The 20,369-nt window shown below is 38.0% G+C and overlaps 1 protein-coding gene across 1 annotated transcript in view; it reads right to left on the reverse strand.

The window, feature by feature from the left end:
- Positions 1-719: 719 nt before the first annotated feature.
- The window catches only part of ADSS2 (adenylosuccinate synthase 2), a 55,552-nt gene continuing 35,902 nt past the window's right edge, over positions 720-20,369 (reverse strand). Inside the window, exons 7-13 of the mRNA XM_012751300.2 lie at positions 19,432-19,513; positions 16,894-17,020; positions 13,878-14,032; positions 11,743-11,867; positions 10,331-10,428; positions 3,251-3,400; positions 720-1,871 (exon numbers count right to left, since the gene is read on the reverse strand). Coding sequence (XP_012606754.1) covers positions 1,819-1,871; positions 3,251-3,400; positions 10,331-10,428; positions 11,743-11,867; positions 13,878-14,032; positions 16,894-17,020; positions 19,432-19,513 — 790 coding nt within the window. The 3' untranslated portion in view covers positions 720-1,818. The remainder of the gene's footprint in view (positions 1,872-3,250; positions 3,401-10,330; positions 10,429-11,742; positions 11,868-13,877; positions 14,033-16,893; positions 17,021-19,431; positions 19,514-20,369) is intronic.

Raw genomic sequence — 20,369 nt, forward strand, 5'->3', positions numbered from 1 at the left:
TCTCACTCTATCACCCAGGTTGGAGTGCAGTAGTGCAATCATAGCTCACTGAAACCTTAAACACCTTGGGCACAAATGATCCTCCTGCCTCAGCCTCTCAGAGTAGCTGGGACTACAGGTACATGCTCCCAGGACTGGGTAATTTTTTTTTTTTGGTAGAGAGAGGATCTCACTATGTTGTCCAGGCTGGTCTTGAACTCCTGGCCTCAAGCAATCCTCCCACTTCAGCCTCCCGAACTGCTGGGATTATACCGGTAAGTGTGAGCCACAGTGCCCAACAAGAATGAGTTTTTAATATCTGTTTTTGACCCATAACAAAAAATAGATTTCAATAATGCAAAGTTTATAGTGAAGATAAGAATGTGGACTTTAAAAGCCCATTCAATTTCTATTAGGATAGAAATCATTTATTACATAGTAAATATAAATTATTTTTACATATAGGTCATTATTGATCAGTAGTGAGCTTATAGGATCACCTATATTATTGTTCTTTACTTACTGAGTCCACCGAGGCTGCTCCTATTTCAGAATTTTTCTTGAACCAAGTACTAATAAAAATATATAGTGAAGATAAAAGATACTTAGAACCTTTCAAAGATTCTATTTTTGATCTCTCCCTACCTTATCCCCACACACTGCAGAGATGAAGTTCCTTCCTACATAATAGTATTGACTATTACTTCTCTCACCAGAACAAAAACACAACACACAAAGCATACTAGAAATATTTGGTTCTTTTTAATCAGCTATTGATGGTATAATAAAATAAATTTAAATTATAAACATTTAAAATAGTTCATTGAAGGGTAATCTACAACACAGTATGTTAAGCCTAATTGTCAGAATAATATCTTTTTTTTTTCAGGAAAGGAGAAATAAAGGCATGATCGAAATTATGGCCAACAATTTGGGTTCATCTGGACACTTATAGATGATTTCGTAGGCATGTTGGCAGGCACAATGTTGAGAAACCAATCCAATAGATTTAGAAATAATAGTAAGATAAAAAAGAAAAGATATATTTTTCAGAGGTAATGTCTGAAATTAAAGAAAAATATCCACCAAATATCACAACAGATCTTTTAATGACTAATTACTTTTAACATTAAGATTGTTGTTTTGGGGGACATCTTTTCTCTTTGAACATTTAACTAAATGCCCAATGTATTAAATAATTTACAGAGAGAAATAAGTTCTGTGTTCTGTACAAATTAAAGGACCCGTGAATATAACCCCCTTCTCTCCCGCCCCCGCCAAAGCTCAATTTTGCAATGGTCTCAGCAGAAAATAAACAGTTCACAATTTAAACAAAATTTATAGCATTACAAAAGTTTACAGAACCCCTATCTTTTCATCATTTTTCTAACAACAACGAATACAATGACAGAATTGAATGATCAGAATGTAAAAATATATGTGCAAAACTGCATTAATTGTTCTTATCAGCTATTATAATAGGGGCAAAACCTAAGAACACACAATGACAATAATGAAGAAAAACTACATTAAAAGTAATTCTATGTTAGATCTGAAACAACAATGGATTATCCTATTACTAAACATTAAGAGAAAATGTGGCACCATGAGCAGCAGGAGCAACAAATGATTTGGCAATCATGCCAGCCAAGGAGAAGCTGACACTGGAATATGCCAAAGTTTACCTCCACAAGAGCCATCCATTAAGACTGGAAACAACTGTAGGGCTTAAAACTCACTTCAATGTCTTTATTCTTGAATTTGCAGGTCAGAAATGAAATATTTAAGGAAGTCTTTTCCCTCCCTCTCAAGGAGTGCTTCTCACGTTACTAGCAATCTTTAAAAGAGTTGAATCATAGACTCTCTGGATTTACCCACACCAATCCATTTAACTAGAACAAAACAAAAAGAATAAGAATAGCATTAATTCATTTATAATTTTCAATTTTGAGGATTAAGATAGGTGGTTCCCCACTTTTCTCAGCATCACCATTTAACTTTTCCCCACATGCCTTTTTGCTGTTTTCTATTCTGTTAGCAGACTCTGCCTATTTCTGCAGACAAGGTCTAAAACAGAGTAGTTTGCCTTACTGTTCCCTGTTTTAATTGCACGTTATTTTCAACTGCCTAATTCCTAATGACTAGAATACTAAAATATTGGCCCAAACAACCAGAGACCTAAACAGCCTCTGATCAAATTCCTGACAAGTAGGAAAGATAAGCTTCTTTGATAAGTGGATAATGCTAAAAGGATACTGAAATGCTTATGTAACTTTTATAGCTGAAAAAGGTAGAAATATCTAGAAGAGAATATGATTTGAATTTGTGTAGTCTTAGAAATTGCCCACTATACCAGTCTATGGGAATCTAATAACCCGTATTACATGGTTTTAGATTATTTACAAAATTACCATGTTCCATAGGTAATGTTAAGATCAAGCTGTATGGTATTTTACAGAGGTCTTTGTTAGACTCACTGCTGTTTATATTTCAAAAAATATTAACAGCAATAAGCAAACATGCTTACTAAATTTGACATCAACTTCGGAGGGGCAGCTAGCAATTTAGAAAACATGAGTCATGTTTGAAATGAACCACAAATACAAAATCAGAACAAGTACACAATGGATTTTACATGGAAGATACTTCCCACCCACTTCACTTTTTCTCATCTTTCAAATTTCCATCAATGCAAATAAAAGGAAAAAGCAATGTGTTAAAACAATGACTTCACATAACTAGATATAGCTATAACTTTGCTATGTCTAACTCCTTTGCCATCTTGTATTTGTTTTTTAATATAAAAGTTTTATCCCTTCTTTATTCTTTCCTCATATGTTTCTTTCTAGTAAGATCTCCAATTTTATGTACTTATTATTTTCTAATGTCTATTCAAGAAACTCTCCCAATTCTCCAGGGTGATTTAACTCAAATAAAAAAATCCATAAACCAAAATTTTTAGTGGTGGTGAAGATACAAGAGGATTTGTTATTAAGGAGAAAAGAACGAGAACGAACATCACAGGGTAAAAAAAACAGGCTAACAGAATTAAAGACAAGGTCAGAAAGGGTGAGAGGTAATTTATTTTCATTTATTTTCTTCTATTAAAGATGAACACTGTATTTACTCTAAGGCATAAAATTATTATTTTATATTTTCCTGGGCATTTATGAAAATCATGAGCATCATTGCAAAGTAATAATGATCTTTCCTTTATTTTATTTTAAAGGCAGATAGCTAAATTAAAAGTAGAAAAGTAAAGAATGTTTACCTGGAATTTGAAGCTCGTCTTCAATAAATCGAACGTAATTTTGTGCATTAACAGGTAGGTCTTTAAACGTTCTTGCATTGGATATGTCTGTGTTCCATCCTGGCAGGGTCTTATACTGAACTTCGACTTTATTTAAGATTTCTTGTTTTGCTAAAAGTTAAAGAGTGTATTTGTTCATGTTATGTACTGCCTATTATCAAAAAACTTTTTGATATAGCACATGTTCACAATCTCTTATCAAAAATCCTTATAGCCAGATGTTTTGGAATTTAGAATAACTCAGGTTTTAGAAAGGTTAAACAGTGCATATACCATCTGGGATAGTATTCTATAATCAAATATATTTCTGCAGCAACACATGTGATCATTCACTATAAGTGGATACAGATTATGTAATTCTAACATTAGTTCAAGTCACGTTTTGCCATCAAAGGAGTTTTGGTACCAAACTTAAAACTTCATTTTTAGAGCTTTTTGAATTTCTCTACTATCCATTAGAGATCAGCAACCACACAGAAAGAACTTGCATGCCTGCTTTCTTATGAGAGATCTTCTCTTATTTCAATTGAAATTTTCTGCATTATTCCACCTAACCATTTTCTCTGTATCACCTAATGGAAACTGAAAATATACTGTAGATGACTAAGAATCATTTCTTTGACAGACAATACAGTGGCTGCTACAGTACATGGTACAGATTTCTCTTCAAGACTGAGAGCTAGGGGAGTTTTTGTCTGCTGACCACTCACAGCTCAGAGCCTCCCCAGGACTCACCCTCCACTGAAGAGACTGCTACCCTGGAGCAGCTCATATCTAATAACTTGTTGATGTGGGAATACAAACAACCTGGCCACTAACCTTAATTTGGGACCAGTCTGAAGGGCTATTCTAGTTCCAGAGCTCACCATGGGATCAGCTGAAAGCTTTTTTTATGCAGTCTTGCCTAGCTAGGGAACTCAGTGTAAGACAGCTGGCACCAGGAGCATCTGAGGAAGATGGCTCTCACATGGGAACTAAGAGGCTCAATCACTGACCAGCTGGCTGGCCATGAGGACTGTCATTGGTAGTATGCAGAGCATGGACAGCCTCTGGCATGTTGTAGAAATACAATTTCTAAAACTTTTCATGCCTTACTGGTGGAAAGTAAGGCACTGGCAATATCTGAGGCATTGAGAAATGAGCGCAATGGAACAATGGAATTGGATGGTTCTCGATGCATTCACGAACTGGAGAAAGACAACAGAAGACTAACAGCCTTTCATCAGTTTAAAGCAAAGTGTGAAAGTCAGAGGGCCTTCCTGGCAGCATTTAGGGAGCCTCTCATCTTCTGTAGCAGACAGCAGAAAAAGATGATTAAAATGGGAAAGCAATCATAGATTTAGCAGAGCTCCCATGACAAGGCCAGGGCCCTAGTTAGGAAAAAGTGGGGCCCTGAAACTTTGGATGGAACAGATTGATGCACTTGAAAATCCTGAGTCACCAGATTCACTGAACCCTTTGGGTCTGCAGAGTGCCCTACTATTTCTTATTAAAGGCTAAGCCTTCCCATTGCTTTAAGATGATGCAGAGGCCTCTGCCTTGCAAGTCAGCACATGCCCATCTCAGATCTACCTTTACCTTTCTGCCTTGCTAGTGAATAGTATCTAAGGTCAGATCCCAACACAACCTGGCTAAGGAAGTGTGGGGCCTCTTAAGGGAAGAAAGGGACTATGTTCTAAAAGATCTGCAGGAGCAGGCCAACATTTACCAGTAAGCATCAAGAGAAAGGTAAAGAACTGGATCCTGAGGGGTCCTGGATCAAGGCGAACAGCAGGTGGTGGAACAAAGTTGAATCAGAGTGCATTGGTATGGGAGTATAGCACACCACGACACATGACAGAGATGATGAAAACATACTGCTAGGGGTGTTCTTGGCAGCTTCGAAAAAGTGATGAATCATACTAAGTGATATGCCAGAACTGCTGCAATACATGGTAGGAGAAATTCAGACACTCAGTGGGACTTCCATTTCTAGTCATGATAAAATAGAACAGTTCCAGACTAGCTCTCAAAATACATGACAGCTTTTTTTAGGAAGTTGACTATAGGCAGCACAAAACCATCGTCCCTGAGAGAGAAAACTCACAAGCATGTCCTGAAGTCACTGAACTTTCTGCCTAGGGACAATTTCCTGACCACAGTTCAGGAGTCAACAGAGAATGGCAGCTCCCTTGACCCGGGGATGTGGATATCTGGTTTCAGGGAGGCTGAAGCAGCTATAATCAGCAGGGTTAGGTATCAGAGAGGAGGGAGCTGTGAAGAGAGAATCCCCCTGTCCCCACTGCCAGCAGCCTGCATGAGAGTCCCATGGCTAAGGTAGGACTCTACATGCAAAGAGTGGGATTATTGGAGGCGTACTGGACATCAGCTGCTACACAGTTGAGGGTGGGATAAAGACTCAGTGTCAAGCAGTGTGGGTGGAAAGGAAGGGACAGGACACACTGGAGCTCCAGCGCTGCTGAACTGGAGAGATTTCATTAACGTATCTTGTTAATTCTCCTGGCATCCAGGTGAGACAACAGAAAGGCTGCTCCCTAAGAATAAAAACCATACCCTCGAGTAGAACCTACTACAAACTCCCCATAATGAGGTCTAAAACCAAGCTCTGCCAAAATCCACACAGGAGAGTGAATCTAGAGACTGATATTCCAGGTTAGGAAGGTTTGGGAACATCTTGGGTTTTCCACATAACCACACTAACAAAGCATAAAACCCCAAGCTATACAAATTCAAGATAATCAGTCAATAATTCAATTGTCCCCCTAAAACTAAACTACATTCAGAAGAAGAAAACAGAATCTGAGTCTCTATAACATATCATCCACAATGTCCAATAACCAACCAAAAGCCATTAGCTACAGAAACAGCCATCCAAACTCAAGGAAAAGAATAGTCAAAAGAAACCCAACTCAAGATGGCCCAGATGTTGGACTAATAGGAAAAAAAAAGTAGCTAAAATAAATCAAGAAGATTTGATTGTTAATGAGTGGACAGGTACATAATCTCCACAATAGAGAAATAGCAAGTACAGAAAAGATCCAAATAGAAATCTAGAAATAATAATTCACTGGATAGGTTTAAGGGTAGAAGAATGAGTAATCAATAGAAATTATCTAAAGAAAAGAGAAATGAAGTAAAATGAACCTCAAGGACTGATGGAATGCACGCAGGAAGGCCAAGGTGGTAGGATCATTTGAGCTCAGCCTGAGCAAGAGTGAGACCCTGTCTCTACTAAAAATAGAAATTAGCTGGACATCTAAAAATATATAGAAAAAATTAGCCAGGCATGGCGGTGCATGCCTGTAGTCCCAGCTACTCGGGAGGCTGAGGCAGGAGGATCGCTTGAGCCCAGGAGTTTGAGGTTGCTGTGAGCTAGGCTGATGCCACGGCACTCTAGCCTGGGCAACAGAGTGAAACTCTGTTTCAAAAAAAAAAAGTCTAACATAACAAAAGAGTCAGAAACTAAGGCCAGAAAACCCACCCAGTGATCAAAATAATATGGGAGTGTCTAGAAGGAACTCTTTAGCAAAGTGCTAACACTAGCACTGGTGAAAAGGGCAGCAATACTGTTGAAAAGCTCAGTGATGATTACCTTCTAACCTTGAAGGCTGATGGAAGGAGATGCCATTATGAGACTGAGATACCTGAAAAGCAATGGAGATGACAGGATCCCCAAAAAATAAAGGCTAGGCAGCAGCACTTAAACCTTCAGAAGCAAGGTGGGCTTAATTATTAATACCATCATAAGCAGCAGCAGAATGACAGCAAAGAAGGCTTGACTATCAGAGAGATAAGGAGTCAGCTAGAAGCAAGATAGATAGTAAACAAGGACATTAATCTGTAAATCAACTTTAGTAAGTTTCAAAATAAATTCAAGGATGAATTTTCAAGGGGCTGAGGGCAATGCCCCAGTGAAAAGTAATGACCACTTAACTAATTTCCAGACCTGAACCAGCTTTCCTAGCTGGGAATCAGTGTCCGAGAGACTAAATCCCCAGGAAGTGAGATTCTGCAACTGCACTGTCTACAATAGCAAGTGTATACAGTAATGATACCCCACTGTACTATCAAGGAAAGGAGAATACCCAATCATTTTGAGGATGTTAGACACAAAGTTCAAGCTGACACTGACACCATGGGACCCCTGTTAATAATGGATCCAAATAATAAATGAAACTTAGCCCAAGTCCAACTCATCATGAGTTCACTGGATTCAGATTCACCCAATAGTCGTGTCTCCAGTCACTGAATATAAAACTGGAATAAACATACTTGGTAGGTGCCAGAACCCCCATATTGGTTTCTTGGCCTATTATAGTAGAAAAGCCTTTAAAAAACACATTTCACCAGGAAAACCACCTGTACCAGTAGATGTGTTAGCTGAGGGTGAGGGGAATCTAGAATCAGTAGTAGAGGATGATAATCAGATAATCAGCATCAACTGGGGGTTTAGACCCACGTACTGAGGGGTCTGAGTCTGCTCCTCATGCCCTCCTCAGGCCTTGGCTAATTGTGATTCATTTGTTCATTTGCTGTCAGTGAAGGGCAGGTGAATACCAAGAGATGCCCAAGTATCATCTGGGTGCCAAACCATCCTTCCCCACTTACACTGTGGAAAAATGGCCCTAACCTCCTCTCAATTACCTCTTCCAGGGACTCCATTCCTTGTCATCTGGCTTTTGGTACACAAAATCCTGTATCCCAGGGCACAACCTTAGCTTAAAGTTTAATGAGACTCTTGCTTTTATTTTCCCATTGTGATAACCACAGTAGGGGTTAATTTCTACCACTAACCTTCCTCTTCTAAGTTTCCCTAGGAAAGACAAAAGCCAGAATCTATTTTTTTTTTTTTTTTTTTGAGACAGAGTCTCACTCTGTTGCCTAGGCTAGAGTGCCATGGCATCAGTTTAGCTCACAGCAACCTCAAATTTCAGGGCTCAAGCAATCCTTCTGCCTCAGCTTCCCGAGCAGCTGGGACTACAGGCATGCTCCACCATGCCTGGCTAATTTTTTTTTCTATATATTTTTAGTTGGCCAATTAATTTATTTTCTATATTTTTTAGTAGAGACAGGGTTTCACTGTTGCTCAGGCTGGTTTTGATATCCTGACCTCGAGCTACCCACCCGCCTCGGCCTCCCAGAGTGCTAGGATTACAGGTGTGAGCCACCACGCCCAGCCAACAGCCAGAACTTGCAGGAGCTATTCTCACATGGGAGTCAACTTATTTTATAGTGTAAAAACATCCAACAGGCACAAGAGTGTACAATATCGTGGTGCGGTACCCAGAATACCTCCTTTAAGACAGAGGCACTCCCCTGCTGCTAGGAGGGAATAATGCATGTTGATGACTCAGAGTTCACTGCACCACTCCAACCTGCACCCCTGGCCCCCAGGAACTGCCTTTGGCCAAAGGGGGCTACCTCATCCAAGGGACAGTCCTCATTTCCTGGCTAGCTGCTGAGAGGTATAAGTTTTGACTATCTGCCTCAATTTGGGACAGCTCTTATGGGCCATCCTAGTTCTATGGTTCCCCATGGAATAGGCTGTACCACATTTCAACTAGTCTCTCTGCTTGTTTCACAAGTGATATTGCTGAAAGCATTCTTGAATAAACTTCTCGGATGCAAATCTCCACCTCAGAGTGTTTCAGGGGAACCTGAAAAAGACAGCTAACTCAGCTTTAAAAACAAATTCTTAAAATTGACAAATTTTATCTGTTTTGTCAGCTTTTAATATTTTAATTAAAAGAATTTGCTGTCATGTTCTCTATGGTAGACCTTGCCACATGTCACTATATTTGGTTATACTATTCTCTTTGGTGTTTGAGTTCATAACTCTTGAAATACTTTGTAAATACAATTAAGAATCAGGACATAACATATACTGGAATAACCAGTTTTCTAAGTGAATATTATCCTATGATGTCAACAGAAATCTTTTTTTCTTTAAATGAAAAGGAAAAAGAACACACGTTTAATTCCTAAGAACTTACAGCTATCCTCAATTCCTAAGAACTGGCTGTAATTAGAAAGTCACAAAACCTACCAGCTCACCAAGTTACATTAAGCTAGTCAATATTCCTTCATTTAGCATATTCCTAGTCCTTATTAGATGATGAAACTAAAAAATTAACAGTCTCTAGTTCTGGAAGCTGGAAACATTTATATAACTTCCTGAATAACTGAAGAAATCATATAGCTAAAGATATCCCTGAAAAAACGCATTGTTTCAAGAAGGAAGTCTCCCTATAACCACCCACTTTAGGCACAGAATAGAGCTTAGAGAATTCATGGGGCTTGAAGAATAGGGTGAATTACTGTACTGAGCACCAGCCAGCTTACCAAGGCAGGCAGGGCACTTCCCCTACCCCAGTGTTCCCTAGGGAGGGAGAAACACATCCATGGAAATTACTTTCAAAACAGGGAAAATGGCCAGGTGCGGTGGCTCACGCCTGTAATCCTAGCACTCTGGGAGGCTGAGGTGGGTGGATTGCTCAAGGTCAGGAGTTCGAAACCAGCCTGAGCAAGAGCGAGACCCCGTCTCTACTATAAAATAGAAAGAAATTAATTGGCCAACTAATATATATAGAAAAAATTAGCCGGGCATGGTTGCGCACGCCTGTAGTCCCAGCTACTTGGGAGGCTGAGGCAGGAGGATCGCTTGAGCCCAGGAGTTTGAGGTTGCTGTGAGCGAGGCTGATGCCACGGCACTCACTCTAGCCTGGGCAACAAAGTGAGACTCTGTCTCAGAAAAAAAAAAAAAACAGGGAAAATGAGACTCAGGCACAGCACAGCTGTGCTCAGAGGTGCCATGTTCATTCCTTCCTAGTTTGAGTTTGAGCACATGCCTGTTGTGACCCAGCACCTAGATGTATAGTAGTTACGAATCAAATGCTAATAAGCAAACACACCTGCACTATTCACAAAGGGCATATCAAGCCTATAGCTATCTATATATCAGAAATTATACCAAAGAGCTTTATGAAATTGCTCTAATACATTCACTTTATAATACCCTTTAGATAATGCCTAAGTAAGTACCTGGGAAATGAGGTATGATTTCACCATCTAACTTGTAAGCAACTCCAACTTTGATTTCTGTAAACTTGTCCAAAATATCCAACTTGGTAAGTGCCAACCTAATTTTGGAAGAAAAGGCATTGTTAAAATAGCAAATTCTTAAAGGTCCTAACATCTAATTTGATTGATGAAGGAATAAAGAAAAATTCATGCAAAGCTAAAAGTTCCAAAGCAACTCTGAAAACTGGTTAGAATTAAATTACAAAGCGTGCCACACACAGAACACTAGAGGACAATGTACTGCTATATATTCTTAATAATAAAAAAGGGACTCAACTGACCCACCACTGAGTTACTTTTCTAGTAATTATAACAGATTTTCATTGGTGGATCCACACACTCTTGCTTAGCTTTGTTGTGACTGATTAAGGACACATATTTGTGGGAGGGCTGCCTGCAGTCAAGGATGCACTCTGTGGCCGTGGCACACAGCAGAACTCACTGTTCCACGTGGATGATCACAACATATATGTACATTTACACACATGCCATCATCCCTCAATTCTTCACTCTGGTTACCATCACCTCCACCCTTGTGGTCAGAAATAGTCAAAGAAGAGAGAGAAAACCACATCAAGGACCTCTTCATGATACATCAGAATTTTCCTGATTAACTGACTGGAAAACAGGTTTTTAAGGGAAAATCTGTGGAAATTAGATAAAACACTAGGTTTGGGATTCTCATCCATAAATTTTTATCCTTTATTCTGCTATTTGCTAGATGCTCAGCCTAATTAATACAGATATGAACACATTTATTTACATATTTATGTATATGTGTTAATAACAACTTTTACGGAGCATTTTCGGTGAGCCAGGCAGTGTGCTATAGCTCTCACTACATTTCTCAGCTAATTTTCAAAACACCCCTATGAAGTAGGTAATACCACTATCTAGATTTTAAGAATATGAAACTGAGGCACAGAATGATTAAACTCTCCCAGACACAAAAGCACAATGCATGGATCTGAGATTTGAATCCAGGAACTGAGACATGAAGCCTATGCACTAAATCACTGTGCTGTATTATTCCTCCCAGCCCCCATGTATGCACTGTGCTCGCTCTATCTACCCATCTTTCCATCCATCCATCCATCCACCTATTTTGCCTCCCTCTATAAACATGGAAGAGTATCATGATTGTCTCCTACCAACCTTAGCTGTCCAGGAAGATAACTTGAGGTCCCTCTCCTTGCATACCCTTTCCCTGTATCTTGGTCTACTTCTATCTGAATCTATAATTTCAATTTGGTGGATGAAGAGTGACATTTTCCAATTAGGGTACTACCTCAAGTTTACTCTCCACAAAATTAAAGCTGTGGTCATGAATTGTCTATGATTTCCTGAAATGAATATTTCTGAAAAATACTCACGCAGTAAATCCATTGATCATATGAGCATATTTGAGCAAAACAAGGTCCAACCAGCCACATCTTCTTTTCCTTCCAGTAGTTACACCAAACTCTCCACCTCTTTTTTGTAATAATTCTCCAATTTCCTAGAGAACAGAAATACAACTTTAGGATTAGAATACCAATGCTATAAATCTAATGGAATTATACTAGACATCATATCAAAGCCAATGTTTGAGATAAACATCTTTTAGAAAATAACTAAATTAAAGATAGAATCCCATAGAGATGATGGATTTTATCTGAGGAACGCATTATTTGGAATACATCTGTTAATGAACCCACAAAGGGGGTTTTTCTAGGCTTAATTGTTCACCGCATAGAAAGTTAATTATAGAGACAATGAGCATTGTCAAGGAAGAAAGAAAATTGTGGAGGAGGTCAACCAGAAGGTGGGAGGACCAGATTGTCTTAAATCTGTCTCTCTGGCTGATGGGGTCAGGATTCTTTTTAGAAGTGAAATGAATAATATGTGAAGTGAGTATTATATATTTAGGGTGGAGTGTAGGGCATTTAAGTGCAGTGAGAAATTATATTGGTACATATATTATATGACTAAAATATGGCATATAAGCCTCTTTTAGGGTGGAGATTTTAGTATTAAGAGTATAATGAGCTAGGGGTTAAGAATGGTTTGTTTTGTGGTCTTGTGTGTAAGCAGGATGTAGGGAGTAGGTTGTTTAGTGTCTTTGGGCAAGATTTGTGGTGGGGTATTTTTACTTCGTCTTTTTTTAAGAAACGGGTAGTGTAAGTCCTTGTAGTTATTTCATGGCTATAAGGAGGCTTTATCATTTTTGAAAAAAAATAATAATTTAAAAGGGAATAGATTCGTGAAATAGAAAGTTAAAAAAAAATTGATGTGCCTATTATAAAAAAAGAGTCATTAAAAAAATTTTTCCAGGCCAGGTGCAGTGGCTCATGCCTGTAATCCTAGCACTCTGGGAGGCTGAAGCAGGCGGAATGCTTAAGGTCAGGAGTTCAAAACCAGCCTGAGCAAGAGCAAGACCCCATCTCTACTATAAATAGAAAGAAATTAATTGGCCAACTAATATATATAGAAAAAATAAGCCGGGCATGGTGGCGCATGCCTGTAGTCCCAGCTACTCGGGAGGCTAAGGCAGGAGGATTGCTTGAGCCCAGGAGTTTGAGGTTGCTGTGAGCTAGGCTGATGCCACGGCACTCACTCTAGCCTGGGCAACAAAGTGAGACTCTGTCTCAAAAAGAAAAAAATCCCCTTTGCAGGCTCATTAACAGACCTATTTTGCCTTTTTTTACCAATGTTTTTTACAACGTTATGTGGGTAAATTCCTAAAATTCAGATTGACAGATAAAAATATCAATTAAATGCTGCCTATTAAGAATAAGTTGTTAACAAGTATTTACTAAAATGGACAAATCTAGCCAATTCTTTCGAGAACAACTATAGTTTCACGTTTTTCCTGAAAACAATAAGACAAACACATCTAATAAGTAGTTGCTGATATCATAATGCCCCTTAGATGAAAATTAAGATTGAAAACAATGCTCAAAGATCTAAGCTACAGCCACTCCCTACAACCTATTTTTCCTATCTATATCCACCTATTCCCTAATTTGCACCTTTCTTATTAAAGCTACCATTTCATTATTTCTTATACTCTGACATCATTATATCAATTTTTAAAAATATTGTTGTGATCAATCTTGCAAATGAAGCAAAAGACATAGGAGGTAAGAATTCACTAAGGAAAAAAACTGAACCATGAGTATTTACCTACCTGTATTTTTTAGAGACAGGATCTTGCTGTCACCCAAGCTGAAGTGCAGTGGTATAATCATAGCTCACTATAGTCTCAAACTCCTGCACTCAAGGGATCCTCCTATGTCAGCCTCCTGAATAGCTAGGACTATAAGCCTGTACCACTACACCTGGCTATTTTTTTTTTTAATGTAGAGGTGGGGTCTTGCCCAGGCTGGTATTGAAGCCTGGCCCCAAGCAATCATCCCCCTGTCTCAGCCTCTCAAAGTGCTGAGATTGCAGGTGTGAGCTACTGTGCCCAGGCTTGAATACTTATTTTAATACTTTTTGAATTAGATTTACTGAGAAATATACTTACATTGTCTTGCTCTGTAGGAAAGGCACCAATACCAACTCTAGTTGTGTAAACTTTCACAACTCCATATACTTCCCCAACATTTTGAGGGGGCATACCCAAACCGGTACAAACACCTCCAACAGTACAGTTTGAAGAAGTTACAAAAGGATAAGTCCCTAAAAATAGAAATAAATATTACAATACAGTATACATACACATCTTAAAACAGAATTACCATTGAAATTCTGCATTTGAATATATTCTAGGTATCTGACACATTTGAACATAACTGTTAACCACCCTCTCAAAACCTCAGTGTTTTCTTTTTCTTTTTTTCTATAATGAGATAAATGCGTAGGTGGTTAGAGCTTTAACTGAAATGCTTACACTGGAGAGGCTCCTTGACTGCACACACAGTCACTAACTCAGCACTATATGGAAGGTGCTTACTTAATGGACTATGAAAGAATTGAATGCCAAAACCCATCTACGTATTTTAAGTCTCATGTTAGTTTAAAACAAATTACTACCTGACATGAATATTTAAGGTGCCGCAGCAACCTGGAGTGGCAACAATACACTAAGAATTTTGTGGTATCCAACATTTCCCCAGCTTTTAATCTCTGTTCAGGAAATAACACCCACATTACAAGAGTAATTTAAGAGTGGCATAATTGCATAATTTTTTTGCCCCCAAAGGTCTCCTTCATACTTAATTATTCACTCTGCTAATCAGACATTCTGCTTTCTTTCCAGATTGGCTAGGCATATTATGGTATCCAAAAACACATAACTACTAAATAGAAATATGTTTTCTTTAATTGGTTTACTTGGAGTCATAAGCCAATCAACTGTCAGTAAGAGCTGAGAAAAAATCAGATTAATCATGAGAAAGCATGTTAAGATGAAATGGTCAACAAACTAATGGGGCAGTAGTAGTCTGAAGAAGTATTAACCTTTTGAAGAAGTAGGAAATGCTCTGAATCCATCCAGAGCGTCTCATGCCCAGGGAGTTATTAGGTTGGTGCAAAAGTAATTGTGGTTTCGGACCGTGAATTTTAAACCATTGTAACTAGGCTCAAACTCATCTTTATTAATCAAAATAGGAACCATTACAATCAACACATTTTTGCCAATGAGAAATAAGTTTGTTTATCCCTATAGCATAAAAATCTGTGCTTCAGGATTCGACGAGCTCTTAGAAGGCATTTTCTGAGTCCTGCTGATTGTGGAAGTGTTTTCCCTTGCAAAAATTGTCAAGGTGCTTGAAGAAATGGTAGTCGGTTGGCGAGAGGGCAGGTAAATATGGTGGATAAGGCAAAACTTCGTAGTAGCCCAACTTGTTCAACTTCTAAAGCGTTGGTTGTGCAACGTGTCAGGCGTTGCTGTGGAAAAGAATTGGGCCCTTTCTATTGACCAATGCCAGCTGTGGGTGTTGCAGTTTTCGGTGCATCTCATCGATTTGCTGAGCATACTTCTCAGATGTAATGGTTTTGCCAGGATCCAGAAAGCCGTTGTGGATCAGGCCAGCAGCAGACCAACAAACAGTGACTGTGACCTTTCTTTGGTGCAAGGTTGGCTTTGGGAAGTGCTGAGGAGCTTCTTCTCAGTCCAACCACTGAGCTGGTTGTCATACAAAACTCACTTTTCTTTCTTTTTGAGACACAGTCTCACTCTGTTGCCCAAGCTAGAATGCTGTGGCATCAGCCTAGCTCACAGCAACCTCAAACTCCTGGGCTCCAGCAATCCTTCTGCCTCAGCCTCCTGAGTAACTGGGACTACAGGCATGTGCCACCATGCCTGGCTAATATTTTTCTATATATTTTTAATTATCCAGTTAATTTCTTTCTATTTTTTTAGTAGAGGTGGGTCTCGCTCTTGCTCAGGCTGGTCTCGAACTCCTGACCTCAAGTGATCCTTCCACCTCAGCCTCCCATAGTGCAAGAATTACAGGCATGAGCCACCACATAGGCCTCTAAAACCCACTTTTCGTCGCACGTCACAATCCGATTGAGAAATGGTTCTCCACTGCACACAAGAGGAGAAGACAACACTTCAAAATGATGATTTTTGAAAATTTTTGGTCAGCTCATTATTGAGCTTTTTTACCTTTCCAATTTGCTTCAAATACCAAACAACCGTAGAATGGTCAACGTTAAGCTCTTCAGCAACTTCTTGTGTAGTTTTAAAAGGATCAGCTTTGAACATTGCTCACAATTGGTCGTTGTCAACTTCAGATGGCCAGCCACTGCGATCCTCATCTTCAAGGCTCTCGTTTCCTTTGCAAAACTTCCCGAACCACCACTGCACTGTTAGTTTCGTAGCAGTTCCTGGGCCAAATGCATGTTGATGTTGCAAGTTGTCTCAGCTGCTGTATGACCCATTTTGAACTCAAGTAAGAAAATCACTTGAATTTGCTTTTTGTCTAACATCATATTCATAGTCTAAAATAAATATAAAATAAACGGCAAGTAATAAGTCATTACAAAAAAACCATAAAGTGAGAAATGCACATTAAAATGATGTATAACATAACATTTATTTAAGAATGTATTCCAACATCAAATTTCAACAATGCTAAAACTGCAATTACTTTTGTACCAACCTAATAATTAATATTAATGTATTAATATAACTAGACTTGTATATATCTTAGAATATGTATGTTCAATAATAATGTATATTTTTAAAAAGTGTTTAATTAAAGATGAAGATTCTTTCATAGAATTCATCTTACCATCTTACAGTTCCAGGAAAATGAGGTCTGGAATTGAACCATGTACCAAACAATGAAAACCCCAAACCCATTGAACCCAAATGATTTCATTCTTCTAATGGACCAGAAAACTTAATACATGTATTGTGTTTTCCATAATATTCCTTTAAAAGCGACTGGCATAAGATGACAAACTTCCAGCATTCCTGAATAAAGCTTGTGTATTGTTTTAAAACTCCTTAATGCTAACATTAATTATTTATATCCTAAGTAGTTAGGGCTTAGTTAAGCTCCCTTAACTGTAAATCATGTCTCACTTACCAAAATCAATATCTAATAATGCTGCATTTGCCCCTTCTACCAAGATTTTCTTTGGTGGTCCATGTAGGGCCTCATATAGAAAATGAACTCCATCTCTCACCATTGGTTTAATCCTTTCCATATAACCCTATACACAAAGACAAAAAAAAATTTACAACATAACCAGTATAAATATAAATGACCTGACTTAATGACTGAAAACTGACAAATGCAAAAGTACTCATACTTCATAAACCAGCTTTCAGGAAAATAAAAAGAAATGACTATGTATACTATACATTATGCTTTTTAAACTCTGTGAGGTATCTGAAAAGCTGTATTTATAATCCACGTAAACATGAATTTTGAAACTTGCATCAGTTATTCTCAAAATGTGGCGAGGGCCACAAGTTACACTGCCAAGCATGTAAATAGCAGTGATGGATTATATTATTCATTTTCATTGCATTCCACTACTGAAATATCTCTGCAGTATTACTATATAACATCAAGTACTATTTTACATAGGAACATTATAAAAATTTCTCAAAACATATTTAAAGTGTTAGTAATACTACTTACTTTTAAAAATTCAACTTAAAAAAATATAATACAGGCCAGGCGCAGTGGCTCACGCCTGTAATCCTAGCTCTCTGGGAGGCCAAGGCGGGCGGATTGCTCGAGGTCAGGAGTTCGAAACCAGCCTGAGCAAGAGCAAGACCCCATCTCTACTATAAATAGAAAGAAATTAATTGGCCAACTAATATATATACAAAAAATTAGCCGGGGATGGTGGCGAATGCCTGTAGTCCCAGCTACTTGGGAGGCTGAGGCAGGAGGATTGCTTGAGCCAGGAGTTTGAGGTTGGTGTGAGCTAGGCTGATGCCACGGCACTCACTCTAGTCTGGGCAACAAAGTGAGACTCTGTCTCAAAAAAAAAAAAAAAAAAAAAATATATATATATATATAATATAAATAAGAGCTTCCCCTAAGGCCTATGGTATTTAACTGTAATAAAACCTAGTTTCAACTATGCTTAAATATTTAGAGTAGTATGCAAATTCTGGAATCCATTCATCAATCCACCTCAGTATGTAATTCCCATTTATGAATGTATAGTCCCTCCTTGGCTCTAATTTCTAATCACTTGCTTATTTCTGTTTTAGTTCTTTTTTGTTGTTGTTGTTGTTGCCTGAAATGACCACACCATATATCATGTCCCTTGCTCCCTAAGGTCCTGGTTAACATATATCACCTATAAGAATCTTATTACCCAATTCTGTTTATTATTCTTCATCTATCACTTTATATTCACATGGCACATTTATAAAATGAAATTAAAAAGCCTTACTCATACTTTAGCACATACAGATTTCCAAGTAGCTAGTAAGAAATTTAAAATAGGCCAGGCACAGTGGCTCATGCCTGTAATCCTAGCACTCTGGGAGGCCAAGGCGGGCGGATCACTCAACGTCAGTTCAAAACCAGCCTTAGCAAGAGCGAGACTCCATCTCTACTATAAATAGAAAGAAATTAATTGACCAACTAAAAAAAAATATATATATATAAAATTAGCTGGGCATGGTGGCACATGCCTATAGTCCCAGCTACTAAGGAGGCTGAGGCAGTAGGATTGCTTGAGCCCAAGAGATTGAGGTTGCTGTGAGCTAGGCTGACGCCACGGCACTCACTCTAGTCTGGGCAACAAAGTAAGACTCTGTCTCAAAAAAAAAAGAAATTTAAAATATTTGTTGCATAACACAAAGAAAAGAAAATGGCAGTCTATTCTAAGCAACAATTAGTGCATTGAAATACAAATACCTAATATTTAGAATGTTCCTTGGAAGCCATTATCTTTTAGAACTTAGTAAGCAGGCAGACCTAAGGTCTGCAAACATTCTAAAACGGCATATGATATTTGTAGATTCCTAGTCAGATGTGGAAATGATAGATGGAAGGAATAATAATCAGATTTGAGATTCACCACAAATAGTGGGGAATAGAAGGGTAAAGAAGACAGAAATTTCAACTGCTGACTAGCTTAGGCACCACTGACAACTAAGAGTTGCCAACTGGGGCCTAATCTTTGACCAATAACCTTATTTGTCTCTTAAGAGTATAGTGTTAAAGAAACTGACCCTATGGGGTATCATTTCTAAGTGGTCTGGTTAGCTTGAAAAGTTATCTTTAACTCATCTCTTTGTTGACCTATCTTCCAATTGCTATCAGTGATTTGTATGTAATACAAATCTAGTCTTCTTTCTGCTCAAAATTACCCCATAGCTTTTCATTATCTCTAGGATAAAAGCTAAACTCCCTATCATTACACGTAAGACGTCCCTTCTTGTCTGCTTTTATCTTCAAGTACTACTCCTAGTCCCTGCTCCCCACCCAGAATTCTGTCTAAGTCATATTGTGTGAAGTCACTCAAACATACCATATCCAGGACAAACAATTTCCTTTACCAGTTCTTACACAAAGCCTGAATAAATGAAAGATCTAAATGCCACTTTGGCAAAAAAGTGTTAAAAGAACATTAAAGAGGTCAGAAAGTATTACCTTCAGTTTTTGTAATTCACCTTCAATGTCTATTTCCAAAGTGGGGTATATAGATTTGTAATGGTTAGCTAGAACTTTGAACCTGAGAAATACAGATAAATCAAGACATTACCTCTCTTTAAAAAAGTATCTCAAATAATATTGTACAATTCAAATGATTTCTGTAGCTGATAAATGAAGCTAAATTTACCTTCTAAGAAATAAAATCTAACAAAGGAGATCAGCCATATGAATAAATGATACACTCAAAATATTTTTTACTCAAGTTTGGGAATATCAACAATATAATTAGGGTGATGTGTGTGTAGGAGGAAAGAAGGATGGAATGATTGCAATCTATAAACACAAAAGACTTAAATCTGAATTAATTATATTAGACTGTATAAAAAACAAAAAGGGATAGTCCACATGATGCTCATAAAAGAGTTTGTCTCTAATATTCTACAGTGGAGGTATCCTGCCAGTGCAGGCAAATATAAACACTTGATTGAAAAGGGATACAACATGTTATTATATCTTTGATGCCAACTTATTATTAAACACAGCCAACTAACTCCCTATGACTAAATCACTGTTTAGCTTTTTGATGATTATTAGGTTTCCCACAGAGATTTGTATACAGAAAGTATGTGTCAATGTAGCATTTCTATTTTTCAAAGTAAGCCCAGCATATAACAATTCACTAGTACCTGAGAGGCTAATGGGAGGACATAACGGAGTCTTTGGACCTGAAAATCCAAGGATTAAACTCCAAATGTAGTGACCATCCCAAAATGCTGCCATACCCCTCAGAATCATTCTATTTCTCAGTAAACCATTCTATATCTGATCCTTAAATATAACTCTGGCTTTGTCTTCCTAGGATACTACTATTAAATCATCATCATGTTATTTTTCATGAAGTTAATTTGAAATTAAGGACCAATAAATGTAACAAA

The sequence above is a fragment of the Microcebus murinus genome, chromosome 19, assembly GCF_040939455.1.
Source record: "Microcebus murinus isolate Inina chromosome 19, M.murinus_Inina_mat1.0, whole genome shotgun sequence".
Taxonomy (NCBI): Eukaryota; Metazoa; Chordata; class Mammalia; order Primates; family Cheirogaleidae; genus Microcebus; species Microcebus murinus.